This window comes from Panthera pardus, unplaced genomic scaffold (assembly GCF_024362965.1).
Source record: "Panthera pardus isolate Hobbes unplaced genomic scaffold, ASM2436296v1 HiC_scaffold_16, whole genome shotgun sequence".
NCBI lineage: Eukaryota > Metazoa > Chordata > Mammalia > Carnivora > Felidae > Panthera > Panthera pardus.
In genome coordinates this window covers 150,854,440-150,871,907 of record NW_026526721.1, presented here as the reverse complement: position 1 = coordinate 150,871,907, position 17,468 = coordinate 150,854,440, and the positions used below count along the sequence as shown (strand labels likewise).

The window sequence follows — 17,468 nt, the reverse complement described above, 5'->3', positions numbered from 1 at the left end:
CAAATGTGAGAGTTTGTGTGGTGCAGGAGGAGACGAGAGCTTTGTAATGTAATGAGCTTCCAGGATCCCTTGAGGCAAACTTTGAATAGTCAACAATGGGGAGATTGAAGGGAGAGTTGCAGCCTAATTTCCTGGAAGAATAATGCCATGCCTCCAGATCAATAAACATTTCCCATCAAAATCTTCCACTGAGGGAATGGCAAGGCTTACAGTTGCCAGAGAAAAGGAGCTAATTCACAGGCCTAGAGCCCCTGGAGGGTGAGTATGCTGGGTTGGCCAGTGCCCACGACCACTGTGGGAGCCTGACCATAACAAGTTATCAGTTCTATTCTAAGCCATATGAACTATTTCTAGACATCTACACGCTGACTTGCTACCAAACTTTGTCATACTGCTGAATGTCCCCCCCTTCCTTAATTCCTCGTATTTACTAAACTACTAAAGTTGGGACATTTTGTCAATTAGAGTCCTCCTTACTTATCCCCCTATCCCACAGAACTGAAGTTTCCTTTTTGGATTATTTGGAGCCCGACACTGTTCAGCAACTATCATTGCAATCCTGGTATCATAAACAGAGCATTCTTTGCCTAGAATATATGTCCAAGGATCACGAAACTCATAAAACCCCATGAATCCTTCCCACTTTTGAAGTAAAGGAGTAGAATTAGCAAATTCTTATTAAAAATGGGATGGCTGAGTTATTTGCAGGTGGGCAGTAAGCAAACAAATGAAACAAACTAAGAAGAAAATTTTGGTCCCATGTTTGACAGGTGGTGCTTCCCTGGCCACCAATTAATATTCCAGAATTAACCTGTTTGACCAATGGTGGCCAATGACTTCTGAATCTAAGTACTAGACTTGTCTTAAAATGCATCATCCAAGCAGGCCAACTTGTGTCCTGGGGGTTCCCTGAAACCTCTGCTGTGTCTCTTGTTGTTTGCTACCCCTAACCTCTCACCCACTGCTGCTGTTTGGAAAATGACTTTATATAAACACTGCTGATGGTCTGTTTACCACAGGAACGCACCTGGGAAAGGAGGAAAGGGATGCCCTCTTGAATGAATTTCAATCCTTTAGTTAGCATTAAAGAGGTACCCAAAGGGTACTTCCCTGCTTTGGCACATATACGTTCTATTTTAGGCCTGGAAAATACTCCTCCCCCCCCTCCCCTGCAGTCCTCAGTTATTAGAGGAACCCCTACTCACTATTTACTATTCCTCTCAATGATCTCCTCCTCCGTGAAGTCTTTCTTGATACACCTCCACTCCCATAAGCGTGGATGCTTCCTCTTCTATTCCCAAAACACCATGTATGTTTCCCTAATATAGTATATAGCACACAGTTGTTTACATATCTGCCTCCTCCAAATGGAAATCCTTGGGAAATGGACCATCAGTCACCTCTAGGTGCACATCATGCACCTAGTATTGTTGAATTAACAAGACACAGTTCCTCTTTTGCCCATTTCAGGGTAAACCTAGCTGGAGAGATGAGCACACATGTCCATCTGGTGTGTTTGTGTCCAATTATTGGACAGCCGGGTGCTAATTTATGTGAGGCTGACTGTATGAGGGGAGTTAAAGCCCAATTCGCAGTATCATCGACATTTCCATGGAGGCTATGGTTCAGTCTGTCCTGTGATTGTCAGAGCCCTAGTGAAATCCCCTTTGAAATGTCTTCTGAATTGTACCCCGTGCATGCCAGGTGCTGCTTAAAACAGGCAGAACAAGGGGCGCCTGGGTGGCGCAGTCGGTTAAGCGTCCGACTTCAGCCAGGTCACGATCTCGCGGTCCGTGGGTTCGAGCCCCGCGTCGGGCTCTGGGCTGACGGCTCGGAGCCTGGAGCCTGTTTCCGATTCTGTGTCTCCCTCTCTCTGTGCCCCTCCCCCGTTCATGCTCTGTCTCTCTCTGTCCCAAAAATAAATAAAAACAAACAAACAAACAAAAAAAAAAAACAGGCAGAACAAGGAAGGGAAGGGCACAGAATCTGATGAATGAGGAAGTGTGGATATCACTGAGGCCAGTGTGCATGTGAGTATATCTGTGTACATATATGCACACATAAGTCTGGGGATTATAGAGACAGTATTATAAAAAGTAGAATGTCCTTCAGATGAGCATATGAAAAGAGACTGAGAGGGAACTGAGGGACAGGAGGCCTGACAAATAGCCAGTTGATCCCCTCTTCCATACTATTAGTGTGGGAACTGCTCTTTCACAAAGGGATTATGATCTCTTAGGCCTCTGGAAAGGACGTGTTTGCCATACACAGGACTTCCAAGGGAGAGAGAGGTGATGGGAGGAAACTTGGTGAGGCTAGGGAAACTTGGTGAGGCTAGGGAATCTTGGAGTGGGATGCAGAAGATTTGGGTGGTGGACAGAATTGTTACAGGGTCTAGTGAGGTTCTGAAGTTATTCCGAGGCTGGACTGTATCACAGAGATGGGGGCTGTAATCTTCTTTGCCAGCAACAGGTGAGAGTCTGGGTTGTGGGGGCTGAGGCAAAAAGTCAGAAAGAAGCTTGTAAATGATTTCAGCACCACAAACAGAATTGCAGATCAGAGTGTTAGAAGGAAGCTAACGCTTCCTGTCCACAGGTCCATGGACACCTCAAGGTCAGCATGTCCAATATGGGCTCACCACTTTCCCTACAAACCTGGTTTCTTCCTCCGGTGCTCCTCCCTTAGAATCACCACCCATCTGATTGCCCAATTCTGAAAACTGGGAGTCATTTTGGACTCCTCTCTCCTTTTTCCACATTCCACAGTCCCAGTCTCCTTGTCCCCTACCCCCAGGAAAAGTCAGAATCCACCCCTTTTCCGTATCCACGATGCCCCTCTCTTAGTTTAGGCCACCATGTGGTGGGGGGGTCGATGTGCTGTCTGGATTACTAAAACATCCTCCCAATCTTGAGCCTCCTGCTGTCTGCCTGCCACAAACCTCTTCCCAATCCAACCTATTGTCCGTGGCGGCTGCAAAGGCGGGTAATCTTTAGAACACGAACTTGAGCTCCTTACCATCCTGCGTTGGTTGTAAGGATCAGATTGGGGTGATTTGCTGTCATCTGTGGAGCCCTCTGACACCCTCGGCTTCATCCTGGGCATTCTCTCACTGGCAGTTTTGGAGGCTAAAGGTGATCCATTGTGGGAATGGAGAGAAGCTGTGTCAATCCCCAGGGCTGCCAGCACCTGAAGAGAGAGAACAGCAGCTGCAGCCAACAATATGTGCTTGAGCTTTGCATAAATGTGCCCCTCAGACGTGGGATGTCACAGAGGTGAGGACATCTAGAACAGAGAGGGTCAGGATTAGGACCTGGGTGGTGGTGGGATTGAGGCATGGCAGGAAGGGCCACCTCTGGGTCATCTCTTTCATTTGCACCGAGTAATGTGTCCTGCTGATTCCCTGCCCAAATCCCTTTTACCAGGTCAGTACACTCATCTTCAGCAGCTTGAGTGTTAGCTGTTAATGGATCACAGCTACAGCATCCTGCAGAATATTTCCTTTCATTGTACATTTGGCTGGGGGCAGGCATAGGGGTGTAAAATGCCACCCCCTTGTCTCAAGAAAGGCTAACGTTGTGGTACTAGTCATGCCCCAGAACTCTGCATGGGATCAGGCTGAAGGTAGTCTCTAGCTGAGGCCACTTTCTAGTTTAATTCACCTCCTGTCCTGCTTCCTTCTTTCTCCTTTTCCTGACGGCACCCCTCAATAAATCACTGGCACAAGATCTTGATTCAGGTTCCCTTTTTGAGAAAACCTGACCTAAGTTGGTGCTTGAGGTACAATAAATCGTTCTTACAGTTCCATAGCATGACAGCCTTAATGTAAGTGGCTTCTCCAGACCTCTCCCCAAGAACGTTCAGCCTGCAGCAGATTTCACAAAGCGTGCACCCCTCACAGACCTCCTGCTCCTTCCGGAGCATCTCGAGGGCCTCCTGGAACTTTTTCTCCTTGGCTTCAATTTCATCAATGGTGGCCTGGTTCTGCTCCTCATATGCCATGGTGACCACAGCCAAGATCAAGTTGACCAGGTAGAAAGACCCCAGAAAGATGACCAGCACGAAAAAGACCATATACATTTTCCCAGAAGCCCTCAGCGTCTGCAGATTCAAGAGAAAGAAGAGAGATCTGTATCCAGAGTACGTGGGCCCCTGACATTGCCAGACTCTTCCAAGAAAAATGTAGGCATGCATCTGACTCCCCGGCCTCCAACCAAGTCCGTAGGGGGGCATGCAGCTCAATACCTGCTGGTAGAGGCGTTCCCAGGAATCCTGTGTCATGAGGCGGAACAGTGACAGGAAAGCCCAAGCAAAGGAGTCGAAGCTGGTGTAGTTAAAATCTGGGTTGTCAGATGTTTTAAGACAGAAATAACCTTCAGGGCAATGGCTGCAGCAAGAATAGAGAAGGTCATCAATTGCACAGCCCCTCTGTTTACTGGGGGCAAGGCAGCCCTGGGCTGTAGGAAGACCATAGGCGTTGAAGTCAAAGATTGGAACTCAAGACCTGGCCTCCCTCTGATTAGTCGGATGACCTTGATCTCCTTAAGGCTCAGTTTCTCTTGCATATTTAAATGGGGATGGTAATACTTTCACTTCAGAGTTTCATGCAGAGGGGTACGGCCAGGGAAGGCCAGCTGACTGCCTCGACATGATCCCATAAGGTGGCTAACTCCCTGCAAGTTCATACCAGGGGAGGGAGAGTCAGTACAATAATGCAGACTTAAGACCTGAGCGTCTGGCATCACCTGCCAACCTGTCCGTCAAAGGACTCACACTGGGGAGTCAAGCTCACTCCCCAATTATACGTAATAATGAAAACGATACTTTCCACTTACTGAGCACTTACTATGTGCCCCTCTCTCTCCTAAGTGCATTACAAATGCTATAATTTAATTACCTTAACAATCCTTTCTTACAGATGTGGAAGCTGAGGTTCAGAAAAAGGAAGTCAGCTGCCTGAAACCATACAGATGCCAGTATATTTATTTAAGAGGAGGAGTATATCTGTCAAGTAGCCTATGAAGATTGACTGATGAAGAAAGGCCAACTTGAAGATAACCACGTGAGTACTGAGGGGGGCAGTGATGGACTGACTCTTTACTCTCTCACGATAAGGGAGTAAGTTGATGTAAAGAAGTCTGTCTAAGCTCAAGGCATGTGACGTGCTCTCACCCGCCCCAGTGGGATGACTCTGCTGAGAAAACAGTAATTCCTTGTTTGGAGTTTGGGATTCTATGGCTCCAGCATGCCTCCACCAACACCAGTCTCAGGGGCTGTCCTTATCCCAGACATCCATGCAAACACATAATCCTGGGACCCATACAGTTGATTAGGGTCCCAGCAACTTGACTATGATTAATCCCAACTCTATCTTCAATCTCGGTTGGAGATTTGCGAGTTCCTGCACTCTATAGGCCCACGTTTAAAGACAGATAGTCTTTTGTTTTGCCCTCTGAGGAGCTAATCAACCTGTTACCTGTAGGTCTGCTTGTTAACTCCGAGGGTAGCCGTATGTCTACGTCTTCCATTAAACCCCACTACAGCTGTTACACATCAACAACGAATTGCTCTGAGAATTAAGTGAGCCCACAGTACAAAGGTTCTCTCATGGTGCCTTCAGCATCGTAAGTATTGTATGTAAAATGAAGATGAAAATTCCTGGTATTTTTAACCTGCACTGACCAAAAGAATGGACTGGAAGAACATATTTGAAAGAATCCTGGAAATCATGAAGTGTTTCCTAGTACTTGGTCTCCATTTTGAGAACAGTGCCACTGGTCAGTGCGGGCCTTTGCTCGGGGCTCTGGCTTCTCTGTGGCCCAGCACAGGACATAGGTTCTGTCTTCACAGGATGCTGTTCAAGTCTCACTCCACCCATCATCCTGAACCGGCCTCTCTTGCCTTTCCAACCCTATCCACCCCTTTATCTCCTGGCCATGACCTGCCCAGCAGGATGTCTGGCCTTTTTTGGAGCTGTGTTGGGGGGCTACGGATGAACCCCATAACTTTACCACAGTAGGTTGGGCTACTCTGGAGCCATCGCCATGAGAGATGCCATTATCCAGACAAGAAAAGGAATTGAGGGGGCCTTCAGTTTAGATTTAAGCCAAAGGCAAATGATACCAGAACAACCCCATCCCTGAGCCAAAGAACCAAATGCCAAGTGCATTTGTGAAGAAAGAGGCCAAGGAGCTGATGTTGATCAAATTCTCCACCTCCATCCTTCAGCTCTGAGATTGTTTTTCTAGTGAGTAGATCAAGGCAAAGCTCTATATAGGTCTCCCTCAGCTCCACATGGGCAATATGGAGTTGTTAGCCCTTCAGGGAGTGGGGTCATTTGGGCTCAGGGCTTCGGATCCCCAGCTGTGGAGATGGGAAAGATGAGCCTTGCTGATCTGTGGCCTGAACTCTTTCTGCTCATGCCCGCCCCTGAGTGGTCAAAGCATCAGGCAAGCTTGAGGGGACCCCGAGCCCCTTGCTTTGTCTCACATTCTGTTCTGCCACCTGGAATGGCCTCCATCCAAACCATCTCTTGTTCAACCAAACTGGAGACACCCTGCCTGCCCTTCAATGCTCACCTCGACCACCACCTCTAGGAAATCTTCCCTGGCCTCCTGCCCTGCCTCCCGCCATCACCTCACTGTGTTTCCCCGGCCCATGGAGTCTCTAGCACAGTACTGCTTCTTCACAGGGTAGCATCCTTATGTATATGCATCAGAGCTCACAAACTGGCAGCTTGCAGGCTGAATTTGGCTTGCAGAAATATTTTGTTTGGCCCACAATATGTAGACATTTTTTGGAATTGGTAGCCAATGTTTGTAGTTGGGAGATTTCACATAAAAATCTAAATTCCTTATCTCTCTTTTAAAAGTGAGAAGAGCTGGAAGCAATGGACCAACATTTCCACGTGGCAACCCAAAGCCGGACTGGGTGGTGGCTGGCCCTTTTGGATGGGGCACAAACTGTCATCGCTCGGTTCCTACCCAGCCTGATCCTCTCATTTGTTGTCATGTATCTGGCCTCTGTAAGAATTTGAAATGGCTAAGTGTCATACACAGGTTTCTTCCTCTGTCATGTGTGGATAATGAAACCCATGTGATGGAGTTGTGATGATTAAACGTAAAACATTTGACACAAAACATATTTAATGAGTATTAGTTTCTTCCTGGGGTAGATTACCAAAATGGCCACGACGATTTCCCTGCCCGTATCTTTGCAATAGGATGCTGCGGCTCCTCTGATCAAGAAGTACAGTTTATCTCCCCAGCGCTTGGATTTGCACTGGTCAGTGACTTGCTTTGGCCAACAGAATGCAGTAGAAGTGACACTGTGCCTCTTCTAAACCTAGGTCTCAAGAAACCTTGCATACTTCCCCTCTTTCTCTTGGCACTCTGCCTCTGCCATGAGAATAAGACCATGCTGGGGTATAAGACCACATGGAACAGAGAAGCCACCCCAGCTGAGACCAGCTAGATTTGCTGGCCCCCTGCTAATCTGTCCATTGTTTGCGGATGTATGATTAAACTCAGTCAATGCCAAAACACCAGGCTGATCTCAGCTCAACATGCTGATGTGCAGAATCCTGAGCTGGTGTTTTAAGCCACAGAAATCTTGGGGCTATTTGTTACATGGCAAAAGCTAACTCATACACTCCCTCCCCCTGAGCCTGGGATGACAAAAGCCATGACTTATTCATTTCTACACCTTCCTTGGGATCTGAAGACCAGTCCCTATCTAGAAAATGATGATGATAAGGAGAAAGGACTGCTGGGCATTGGTGCTTTGTCATGGGTTGGGCACTCACCCTGCATCAGATCCATTGCCACACAGTAAGGGATCTGAAGTGCCTGGCTTATTGTAGTAGAAATCTGCAGAAGAAAGGAAGAAATGAAAGCCTTGCATATGCTTCTGAACCCTCTAGCTCAAGCCTTGTGTGGTAAAGGCAACACTTCTCAAATCTTCTGCCTGAGCAAGATGCATTCCCTTGGCTATGTGCTTTCAGTGGGCACACTGGGACATTCGGAAGGAGAAAAGTCCCATCTTGGAAGAGAAAAGCGGAGCAGTGACTTCAGTCTGAGCCTCCCCCAGCAGAATGACTTGTGCCCAGGTTCATAGCTCATTTCCTTGTAAATAGGACAGGGGCAACAGAAAATGGGGACCCCAAAGTAAAATATAGCTCAAGAGAACCATTTAAGCAGGAAAGAGGAGTCAAAAATATATTTCTATGTAGGTATGCAGGGGCTTCAGTCCCCCTTGCCAACCAGACCTTCATCCTCTTGGCAGAAGTTCCACTCGTGTTTTCCATAAGAGGAGTAATTGCCTGTCTCATTGAGAGCGGTACAATTCTTGACACATTTGTTCTTGAGGTTGCCCTTGAAGAGCTGCAGGCCCACCAAGGCAAAGACACTCAAGCAGAAGACAGTGAGGATGGTCACATCCGCCAGTTTCTTCACCGAGTGGATCAGGGCTCCCACAATGACCTTCAGCCCTGTGGGAAGATGATAGCAACAGTTCCACGTGGATGACGTACCACACACACAGAACACTGGCATGTCTGCATTTTAACCATCCTGTCCTTTCACCATGTATAAGTGTGAGGTACTTTACAGACCCTGGGGCAGTTCCAAGCCCGGCTCCTCATCTAAGCCTCGCAATAGCCCTGAGACAGAGGCAGAGATTATTGTCCCATTGTAAAGATGAGACAACTGAGACCCAAGTGATATATTTCTTATCATCATAAGGCTAATATAATACACTTCTGACAGTAGAAATTCAATTTTAAAAATAATTGTTGAATACCTGCTATGTTTCAGGCACTAAACTAGACATGAGGCTTCTAATTTGACTCTAATAATTTGACATCTGTTTTTCTATACTCACTTCAATTCTGGGAGACAGCTTGAGGCTGGGGACACACGGACCTTTGTGTGTGTGTTGAGAGAGAGAGATGGCAGAGACAGAGAGAGAGAGAGAGAGAGGGAGAAACCTAATCAGAAGGAGCTGCCTCAGGGACAAGCACAGCTGGCAGTAAAGTTTAAGGAGGGAGGATTTGTGGCCATGGCAAATGAAATCAGCTTCTTTGAGAGAGTAGCTTCACAGGTAGCAGAAAGAACTCTGAGGAGGGACGAAGTCTGGGACTGATCCTTGTCTTGTCATTTTGGTTAACAAATAACCCATTGAGCACTACCTGTGTTGGCCCCTGGGGTAGGAGCTGAGCAGGGGCTAAGGCACTGGCATGTGGTGGGGTTGTCTGACAACGGAGGGGAAGTGCCATAGCATTATCGAGCAGGTGGGCACACACAGAGGCAACCCCTAACTGAAGCCTGGGGTGGGGATGGGATGGGATGGTGTGGAGTGTGGGGAAGTTGAGGGAGACTAGAGAGTCTCCTTGAGAAAGTCAAATCTTGGCAGAGCCCTGAGGAAGGAATATCAGTTGAGTGAAGACGGGAAGGGCTCTCTTGGTAGAGGAGCAGCATGGCCAAGAGCTGGGAGATGAGCAAAGGCAGGGAGCATTTATGGAACCACAGGTGGATTCTAGAACATGATGCAAGGTGGATATAGGAGAGAGGTGAGACAGGAGACGGAGTGTGGACAGGACAGGTCTTGTAAACAACACTCAGGGTTTTCCTGGCTAAGACTAGGTGAGAGAGACACTAAGTGGCAGCACTAAGTGAGGAAGCTTATCCAGCAGAAGTTGGCAAAGACTTTCTGATCCTTCCCTGCAGAGTCGGACAGAGAATGGTAGAAAGGACTTCACCCATAGTTTGAGCATTTCTGTTTTCCAGATAAGAGCATGGATTCTCAGGGGTGAGGGAAGGGAGATAATCCAACAGGCCACAAGGTGGAAGCTGTCTTAAGCTTTTCCTGGTCTCTGGACTCACTATCCTTTCTACCAACTCAGCGGACGATGAGGCACATCCCTGAGATACTGGTGACAACAGAGGTTTGAAGGCCAAATGAGACGAGCGTTGTGAACTACTTTTGTTTCTGAATTCTCTGTGATCAAGAATTGCCCAATCCTTTTCTCTCTGTGGGCCCAAAGACAGGCCTGTCGCTCAAGCTTTCAGGTATATGGAAATGGCAAACACACCCACTAGAGCCTGGGACTGCCTGCTCCCTTCCTCCCTATTTGCAAGTTTACACCTTTGGTCTAGGATGTAAATGAGGACCTCCAACTGGAGGCTTGTCTGAAGCCCACAACAGGAACACAAAATGAGGACGTGACCTTGTCATTTGTCGATGGTGAGTCCGTGAGGTACTGTGCACAGAGCATTGGCCTAGGAATCGGGACATCAGGTCTCCAGGTCACACTTTGCCTCTAAATAGTGATGAGGACTTGGGATTGTGTTTTCTCCTCTCTGGGCCTCAGTTCCTTTGTCTTTTACAGGGGGACAACAGTTCATGCCCCGGCACTTTATAGGGCTCTTGCAAAAATCAAAGATGGACGTCAGGCTGTGGAAACCAGCATATGCTCTATGAATACATGTGGTGCTCAAAGCTGCTCACCCGGGATCACAGAAACTGTCTTTAAGGCTCTAAGAACTCTGAATGTCCGCAGGCCTGAGATCCCTCGGAGATCTATCGCTTCGCCAATGTATCTGTGGGACCAGAAGTCGGTCAGTACCTTCAAGGACAGGGTCCTGGGAATGCATGCAGCATAAATAAGGACAATTTGGGGGTAATGAGAGCCTCAGTGGGACCCGGAATAGACACAAAATCTAATGGCACGTCCACCTATAGACTGAAACACAGATTTAATTATTGCAATATCATTTAGAATGGCCCCTGTGAGAAGATGCATTATGATCTAGAACATTCTGGGTACTACATGCATGGATGAGTAGTCAAGCGTGTGGGCTTGGCCAGCCGGTCTCCTCAGACACGCATCTTCTCCACCCACTCAGGCAAACATCTTCAGGCCAGGTAGGTGCAAGGCTGAACCATGTCTACTCACTTTGATAGGCCATTTATCGGCTCAGAGTTGAGGACTCTGACTTCTCCCCGAAGGTATGGGACTAACCCTGGAAAGTGACTCCCAAAGCAACATTTAGTGGCAAGGAAACCCCAGGCCGTGAAGTTCCAAATGACGAAGCTGGACAGAGGTGAAGAAACATCCCCAGAGCACAAGCCACCCAGAAGCCCCATGCAAACATAAACATCAGCACAGAAAAATACTCACGCCAGGGTAATGACGCTAAAATCCAACCAGTTCCAAGGATCTCGCAGGTAAGCAAACTCATTTAGACAAAATCCTCTTGCCAGAATCTTTATCAAGGCTTCAAACGTATAAATGACAGTGAAGACATACCTGGGAGGGGAGGTGGAAAGGAGTGTTAGCCATGCCATGGAGAGAGCTCAAAGGGGAGCTCCTGGAATGGCTCCAAAGGAAAACACGCAAAGATCATCAGGGAGGCTGGGAAAGGGAACTAGATAAGATAAGGAGGGGAGACACAGACTGGGGAACTCAGAGCAGTCACACAGATGGGTGGGGTGGGGACAGATTGAGGTGGCTGAGACGGTGGACAGCATCTTCAGCTCGGAAGGTGGGCAGAGGGCAACGGCAGGTGCAGAACCACCAGAAGGTCTAGAACAAGGATGTTCCTGTTCGCTGAGATGCCCAGAGGGAACCTGGAGGCCCCTTTCCCAACCTGCTGTTGACTGACATGTGGAACAGGGATAAGGTCCTGCTACATCCCTCCTCTCCAAACTTCTCTGCTTCCAGCTGTGTTTTCTTCTCCCACCGCACTTGGCCTGCAAATGTCTCGGGACTCAGGAATCCCAGTCCAAGAGCCACATGAGGCAGGAAACAGCTAGGTGTCATGGAAGAGAAAAGCATCTAAATCCATGAAAATTTTCTCTGGAGGACGGGTCTTGCCAGAGGAAGTCATATCCAACAGTCCTTTTAGTCTGCTGGGCACTTTGTGGGTTTGGAGGTGAAGACAGATCTGGAGCTGAGGTTGAGAGTAAGGTAGTGTTTCTCAAATGTTTAGAATCTCTCAGTTACCTGTGGAAGTAGTTTTCAATCTCTAGCAAGTATCTGAACCACCTGGACGGCTTGTTCAAACAGAATTCTGGGGTCCACCCTCAGAATATTCTAAATATAAGAATATTTAGTCAGTCAAGAGTAGGGCCTAAGAATGTGCATTTCTAACACATCTCCAGCTGATGTTAGTGCTGCTAGACTGAGAGAATTACCCCTCTAGGACCAAAGGGATTCAGATGCACATGTAATTTTGGGTACAGTAAGTTTTTTAAATTATAAAATCATATGGGGCGCCTGGGTGGCTTGGTCGGTTAAGCGTCCGACTTCGGCTCAGGTCATGATCTCACGGTCCGTGAGTTCGAGCCCCGCGTCGGGCTCTATGCTGACAGCTCAGAGCCTGGAGCCTGTTTCGGATTCTGTGTCTCCCTCTCTCTCTGCTCCTCCCCTGTTCATGCTCTGTCTCTCTCTGTCTCAAAAATAAATAAACGTTAAAAAAAATTAAAAAAAAAATTATAAAATCATAAACACAAACACCAGCGTTAAAAATGGAAAGATCCATTATGACAGATCGAACATATGTATTTACCTCTATCCTTTTTGAAATCCTTCTTAAATGTTGGTGGAAGGATTTTTTTTTAAAGCATAAATCCACGAGGACAAAGATAATGGAGAACACAACAACAGCATTTTGGAAACTAGGGAGCATGTGGATGGGTAGTCACTGACAAAGCAGACCCAAGAAAGCTGAAACCTGAGCCGGGAAGTGGGGAGTTCCCAGAAGCAAGCCAGCCCACACTGCAGGACTGCTCAGGACTTAGAGATGCTAAATATCTCTGAAAGTGGGATTTGGGGAAAGGGTGTCAGGTGGGGCTGGATACTGTTTGAAAGGCTTTACAAGAAGCGGCCATTCAACGAGGAACTTCCTCTTCTGCTGTGGAAATAGACTGGATGTTCATTCTTTCAAGAGTTGGACGAGAGAGACAGAGAGATTGCATGCTGAAACAGGAGTATAAAGGAAACTTTATATACTGAAAGGCACTCAGCCTGCTCATCCACCCACTCACTTCTGCTTTTAGTTAGTTTCTAGAAGCCTGTAGTCAGGTTAATAGCCCAAGAAGATGCTGTACTTTTTTTTTTTTAATGTTTATTTATTTTTGAGACAGAGAGAGACAGAGCATGAACAGGGGAGGGGCAGAGAGAGAGGGAGACACAGAATCTGAAACAGGCTCCAGGCTCTGAGCTGTCAGCACAGAGCCTGACACGGGGCTCGAACTCATGGACCGTGAGATCATGACCTGAGCCGAAGTTGGGCGCTTAACCGACCAAGCCACCCAGGCGCCCCAAGATGCTGTACTTTTAATGTGAACCGCTAGCCAATGAGCATCAGGAATTGGAAGGATGCTTCTAACACCACAGACTAAAGCAACCAAACAGGAAAGAAAGAAAAGCTAAAAAGACAACGCAGGGAGCAGAAGAAAAGCTGGGAAAAATTCTTATTAATATTTTTTAGAGAGTTAAGAAGATCCAGGATATGCAGAATAAGAACAGAAGGCTATAAAGACTATTCAAAGAACAAAACAGAACTTTGGGAAATAAAAATATGACAGTGAAAGTAAAACATTAATAGGAGAGCTGGAAATAAAGGTGAAAGAGATCTCATAGGAAGTGGGATAAAAAGAAATGATGAGAGGTGGTTAAAAAGCATGAAAATTAGAGATGATCAGACCAGTAGGTACAATGTCTGACTAATAGATCTAGAATGAAATAGACCAAGAAAGAGACAAGAGAAAATTATCAAAGTAATAATTCAAGAAAATCTCTGCAAACTTAAGGATCTAAGTATTCAGTTAAAAATACCCACAAATGTCAAGAAAATGAATGAATGTCAACAAATTTCAGAACATTGTGCACAGACAGAAGACCCCTACTGCTTTTGAGGGAGTGAAAAATCGCAGGTCATATCCAAAGGATTAAGAATCAAAATATCATCAGATTTCTCAATGGCAACCTTAGAGGGTACAAGACAATGGAACAAATGCCTTCAAAATTTTGAGGAGAATAATTTCTCATATAGAATTTCTTCCCAAGCTCAACTGTTAGGATGAGGGTAAAATAAAGACAATTATGGATATGCAAAGTCTCCGAAAATGTGCTTTCCATCTAAGAAAGTTACCATAGGATGCTCCATCCAAACAAGAAAGCAACCAATAAAGAGGAAGATCTGGGGACGCAAGGGAGAGACAAACGGAATCCAAAAGAAAATGGAGAAGGAAAAATCTCCAGACAAGAGCTGCATATCATGTTCGAGAACACCTAGGCCGGACTGAGGCGGAAGCTAGAGGGCTCCAGGAGTGATTTCCCCAAGAAAAATGCGAACTGATGGGTAACCTGACATGATCCAATAAATTGAGGCAAGGATTAAACCCCCGGAGAAGAGCTTGGGAGCAAAGTAGTGATAAATACATAGAACATGAAGCAATGAAATCCTTATTGACTCCAGAGAGAGCAAAAATGTTGTGCTAAAGGAAAATGTCATCAAAGGACACTGCACGATACAGCTGTCATGTCATTTGCTCAGCAATTCTGTTACATAACCGTGTCTGTAGTCAGTCGATGTACATCTTGTCTGATTACCTAACCCAAAATGATAATATAACTACAGCAGGGAGACAAGTGTGAGAGGAAAGGAGTGTGGATACGTGGACCTAATTCTTTTTTTTTCCGTAACAGAAAGCCAACAGATAACATCTAAAATGGAAGAATAAAAAATACAGTATGAGTGTATGACTAGAGATAGGGAAGTATCAGAATAAAGAGGTAAAAAATCTGAGAGGACTCGCCTCTGGAAATACGGGATTAGGGGCAAAGAGAAGAGCGTGAAATTGTACTTTTTGTTAGAATCTTTATAGAACTCTGTGACCTTTTAAATCACGAGCCTGTGTATCTTATATAAAAGTAACAATCACATTAAAAAGAGAATAGCAGTAATGCCTGTTCGTATCTGCGAGAGAGAAAGAGTGTTTGAAATTATTCACGAAGAAATCTATATCGGGCTGGCTGGCTGCTTGAGCTGTCAGCTTCCATATCTTGTGGGTTTCCCCCCCCCCCGACTCTTTATGTTTTCTAAATTGGAAAATCTTAACTCAGAATTATAGGTTGTTGGGAAGCTTTGATGGATATTTCTGGCTTTTCAGATCAAATGCAGATCCAGAAATTATGGAGAGCATTCTGAAGACTATTTTCAGTGCTTCACCAGAGAACGCCAGCCTAGGCTGAACACCACCCAGCGCTGGAGGGTTAAAGGTCGCAACCCGGGGGACAGGAGCCGATGGAGTCACGTCCTCTTTCTGGCGGCACTTGGCCCCGAAGGTATTTCTTCGTGTTCTGTTGTGGCATGTTGATGTGATTTTTTAAAATGCAAAAGATATTCCCGATGAAGGAAGAAAATCACTGGGTATTGAGAAAAAGTCAAGCTCTAAGCCCTGGAGCTGTTTGCCCCACTTCCTCAGTTTTAAGATATCCTGATGGCTACTCATTAAAAAATCTCGAGGTTAGGTCCTAAAGGCGAAGATCCATACTATTCAAAATCCTGAATGTATTACTAAGACACATCGCGTGTATTTGGAGAAACGGTCATTTAAAAAGGTTTTACCCCTTATTTTATTTTTTTATGAATATAATTTACTGTCAGATCGGCTCCCGTACAACACCCAGTGCTCACGCCAACAAGTGCCCTCCTCAATGCCCATCACCCATATTCCCTCTCCCCGCCCCCCCCCCCCCCACCCTCGGTTTGTTCTCTGTGATTGAGTCTCTTGTGGTTTGCCTCCCTCCCTCTCTGTTGGTAACTATTTTTTTTTCCCCCTTCCCTTCCCCCATGGTCTGAAAACACTATAAGCCTTTTTGGTTTGCCAGCCAGAGCAATTCAGTGTGGGAAAACAGAACCTCACTTTGATTTCAGCCCTGGAGGCTGAGGAAACTCACACTGTGAGGCCACAGTTTGTATTCACAATTTCCGCTGTGTTGCTCAAAGGCAGTTCAGGGTCTGAAGGCATGCTTGTGGACCCCCACTGTTTTCCACCAGTAAAGGGTGTACTGCATTTGGAAGGAACGTCTTTCATTTGTACAGTGATGCCTTTCCTTGCTGACCGTGTGGCTGGAGCTTCTTCGGTACCAATTCAATGTATCTATTTTTTTTTTTCCAATGGTGGTGAAATATACATAAAATAAAAGCCATCACCATCTTAAGTATGCAATTCAGCGGCATTAAGTACATTCACAACATTGCGTGATCACTACCACTCTCGTCTCCAGAACTTATTATCCCAAACAGAAGGTCTGTACTCCGACCACTCCCCATCCCTCCCTCCCCTGCTCCCTGGCAACCTCAATTCTACTTTTTGTCTCCATAAATTTGCCTACTCTAGGTACCTCATCTAAGAGGAATTATACAAATCATACGATTCGTCCTTGTGTGTCTGGCTGATTTTACTCAGCGTGATGTTTTAAGGTTCATCCATGTTGTAGCATGTGAATGCTGCATGAATGAATCTCATTCATCTTTAATGCTGAACAATAGTCCATTGTCCATACAATGCATATATCACATTTGGTTTATGCATTCATCCGTCGATGGACATTTGGGCGGTTTCCTACCTTTTGGCTCTCGTGAAGAATGCCGCTATGAACATTGGTGTACAAGCTAACATACCTTTCTAAGGTTTCCAAGCTGATCTTTAATTAATTAAGCCAGAAGTCTCTTCTTTTAAAATGAGCTTCATACGATGAATAAGACAAAAAAGTCATTGAGCACTTCTCTCTCACATATATGGTGCATGTCTACAGAAAACTGATATGCCCGTAGTGTTATTAAACTGTAAAGTAAAATGTCTGCTTAGTTATATGTACATAACAGTCATTGATTTTTTTTTAATTTCTTAAAAAAATTTTTTTTAATATTTATTTTTAAGGGGGGGGGCAGTAGGAGCAGGGGAGCAGCAGAGAGAGAGGGAGACACAGAATTTGAAGCAGGCTCCAGGCTCTGAGCTGTCAGCACAGAGCCCGATGCGGGGCTCGAACCCACAAACTGCGAGATCATGACCCGAGCTGAAGTCGGACGCTCAACTGACTGAGCCACCCAGGCGCCCCTATAACAGTCATTGAGTTTAAATGGCAGTCACCTTAAAAGAAATCCAGTGGTTCTGTTAAAGGAATTCTACCAATTTCTTCCTGCTTTCTTTCCAACTACAATATTTGTCATTGATTTAGAAGCGGGTTTCATGTCTTACCAGCAAGGGTATAGGAGGAATGGGCACACTATAGTTTTTGATTCTTTTCAACCTTTAACATCAAATTTGGCAATTTGTACTGGAAAGCCTGATTTTGTTTTTGTACTAAAAATAGTCAACTGGTTTAGAAGTGAGGTCAATAAGCTTTGTTGGAAAATACTATGGCAGTTTGGGTAGCTGATTATTATTATTTGATGAAA

The 17,468-nt window shown here is 45.9% G+C and overlaps 1 protein-coding gene across 1 annotated transcript in view; it reads right to left on the bottom strand.

Moving 5' to 3' along the window:
- The window catches only part of SCN10A (sodium voltage-gated channel alpha subunit 10), a 94,332-nt gene that overhangs the window by 58,183 nt on the left and 18,681 nt on the right, over nucleotides 1-17,468 (bottom strand). Inside the window, exons 4-10 of the mRNA XM_053903974.1 lie at nucleotides 11,177-11,305; nucleotides 10,504-10,595; nucleotides 8,259-8,485; nucleotides 7,802-7,902; nucleotides 4,243-4,384; nucleotides 3,901-4,098; nucleotides 3,016-3,186 (exon numbers count right to left, since the gene is read on the bottom strand). Coding sequence (XP_053759949.1) covers nucleotides 3,016-3,186; nucleotides 3,901-4,098; nucleotides 4,243-4,384; nucleotides 7,802-7,902; nucleotides 8,259-8,485; nucleotides 10,504-10,595; nucleotides 11,177-11,305 — 1,060 coding nt within the window. The remainder of the gene's footprint in view (nucleotides 1-3,015; nucleotides 3,187-3,900; nucleotides 4,099-4,242; nucleotides 4,385-7,801; nucleotides 7,903-8,258; nucleotides 8,486-10,503; nucleotides 10,596-11,176; nucleotides 11,306-17,468) is intronic.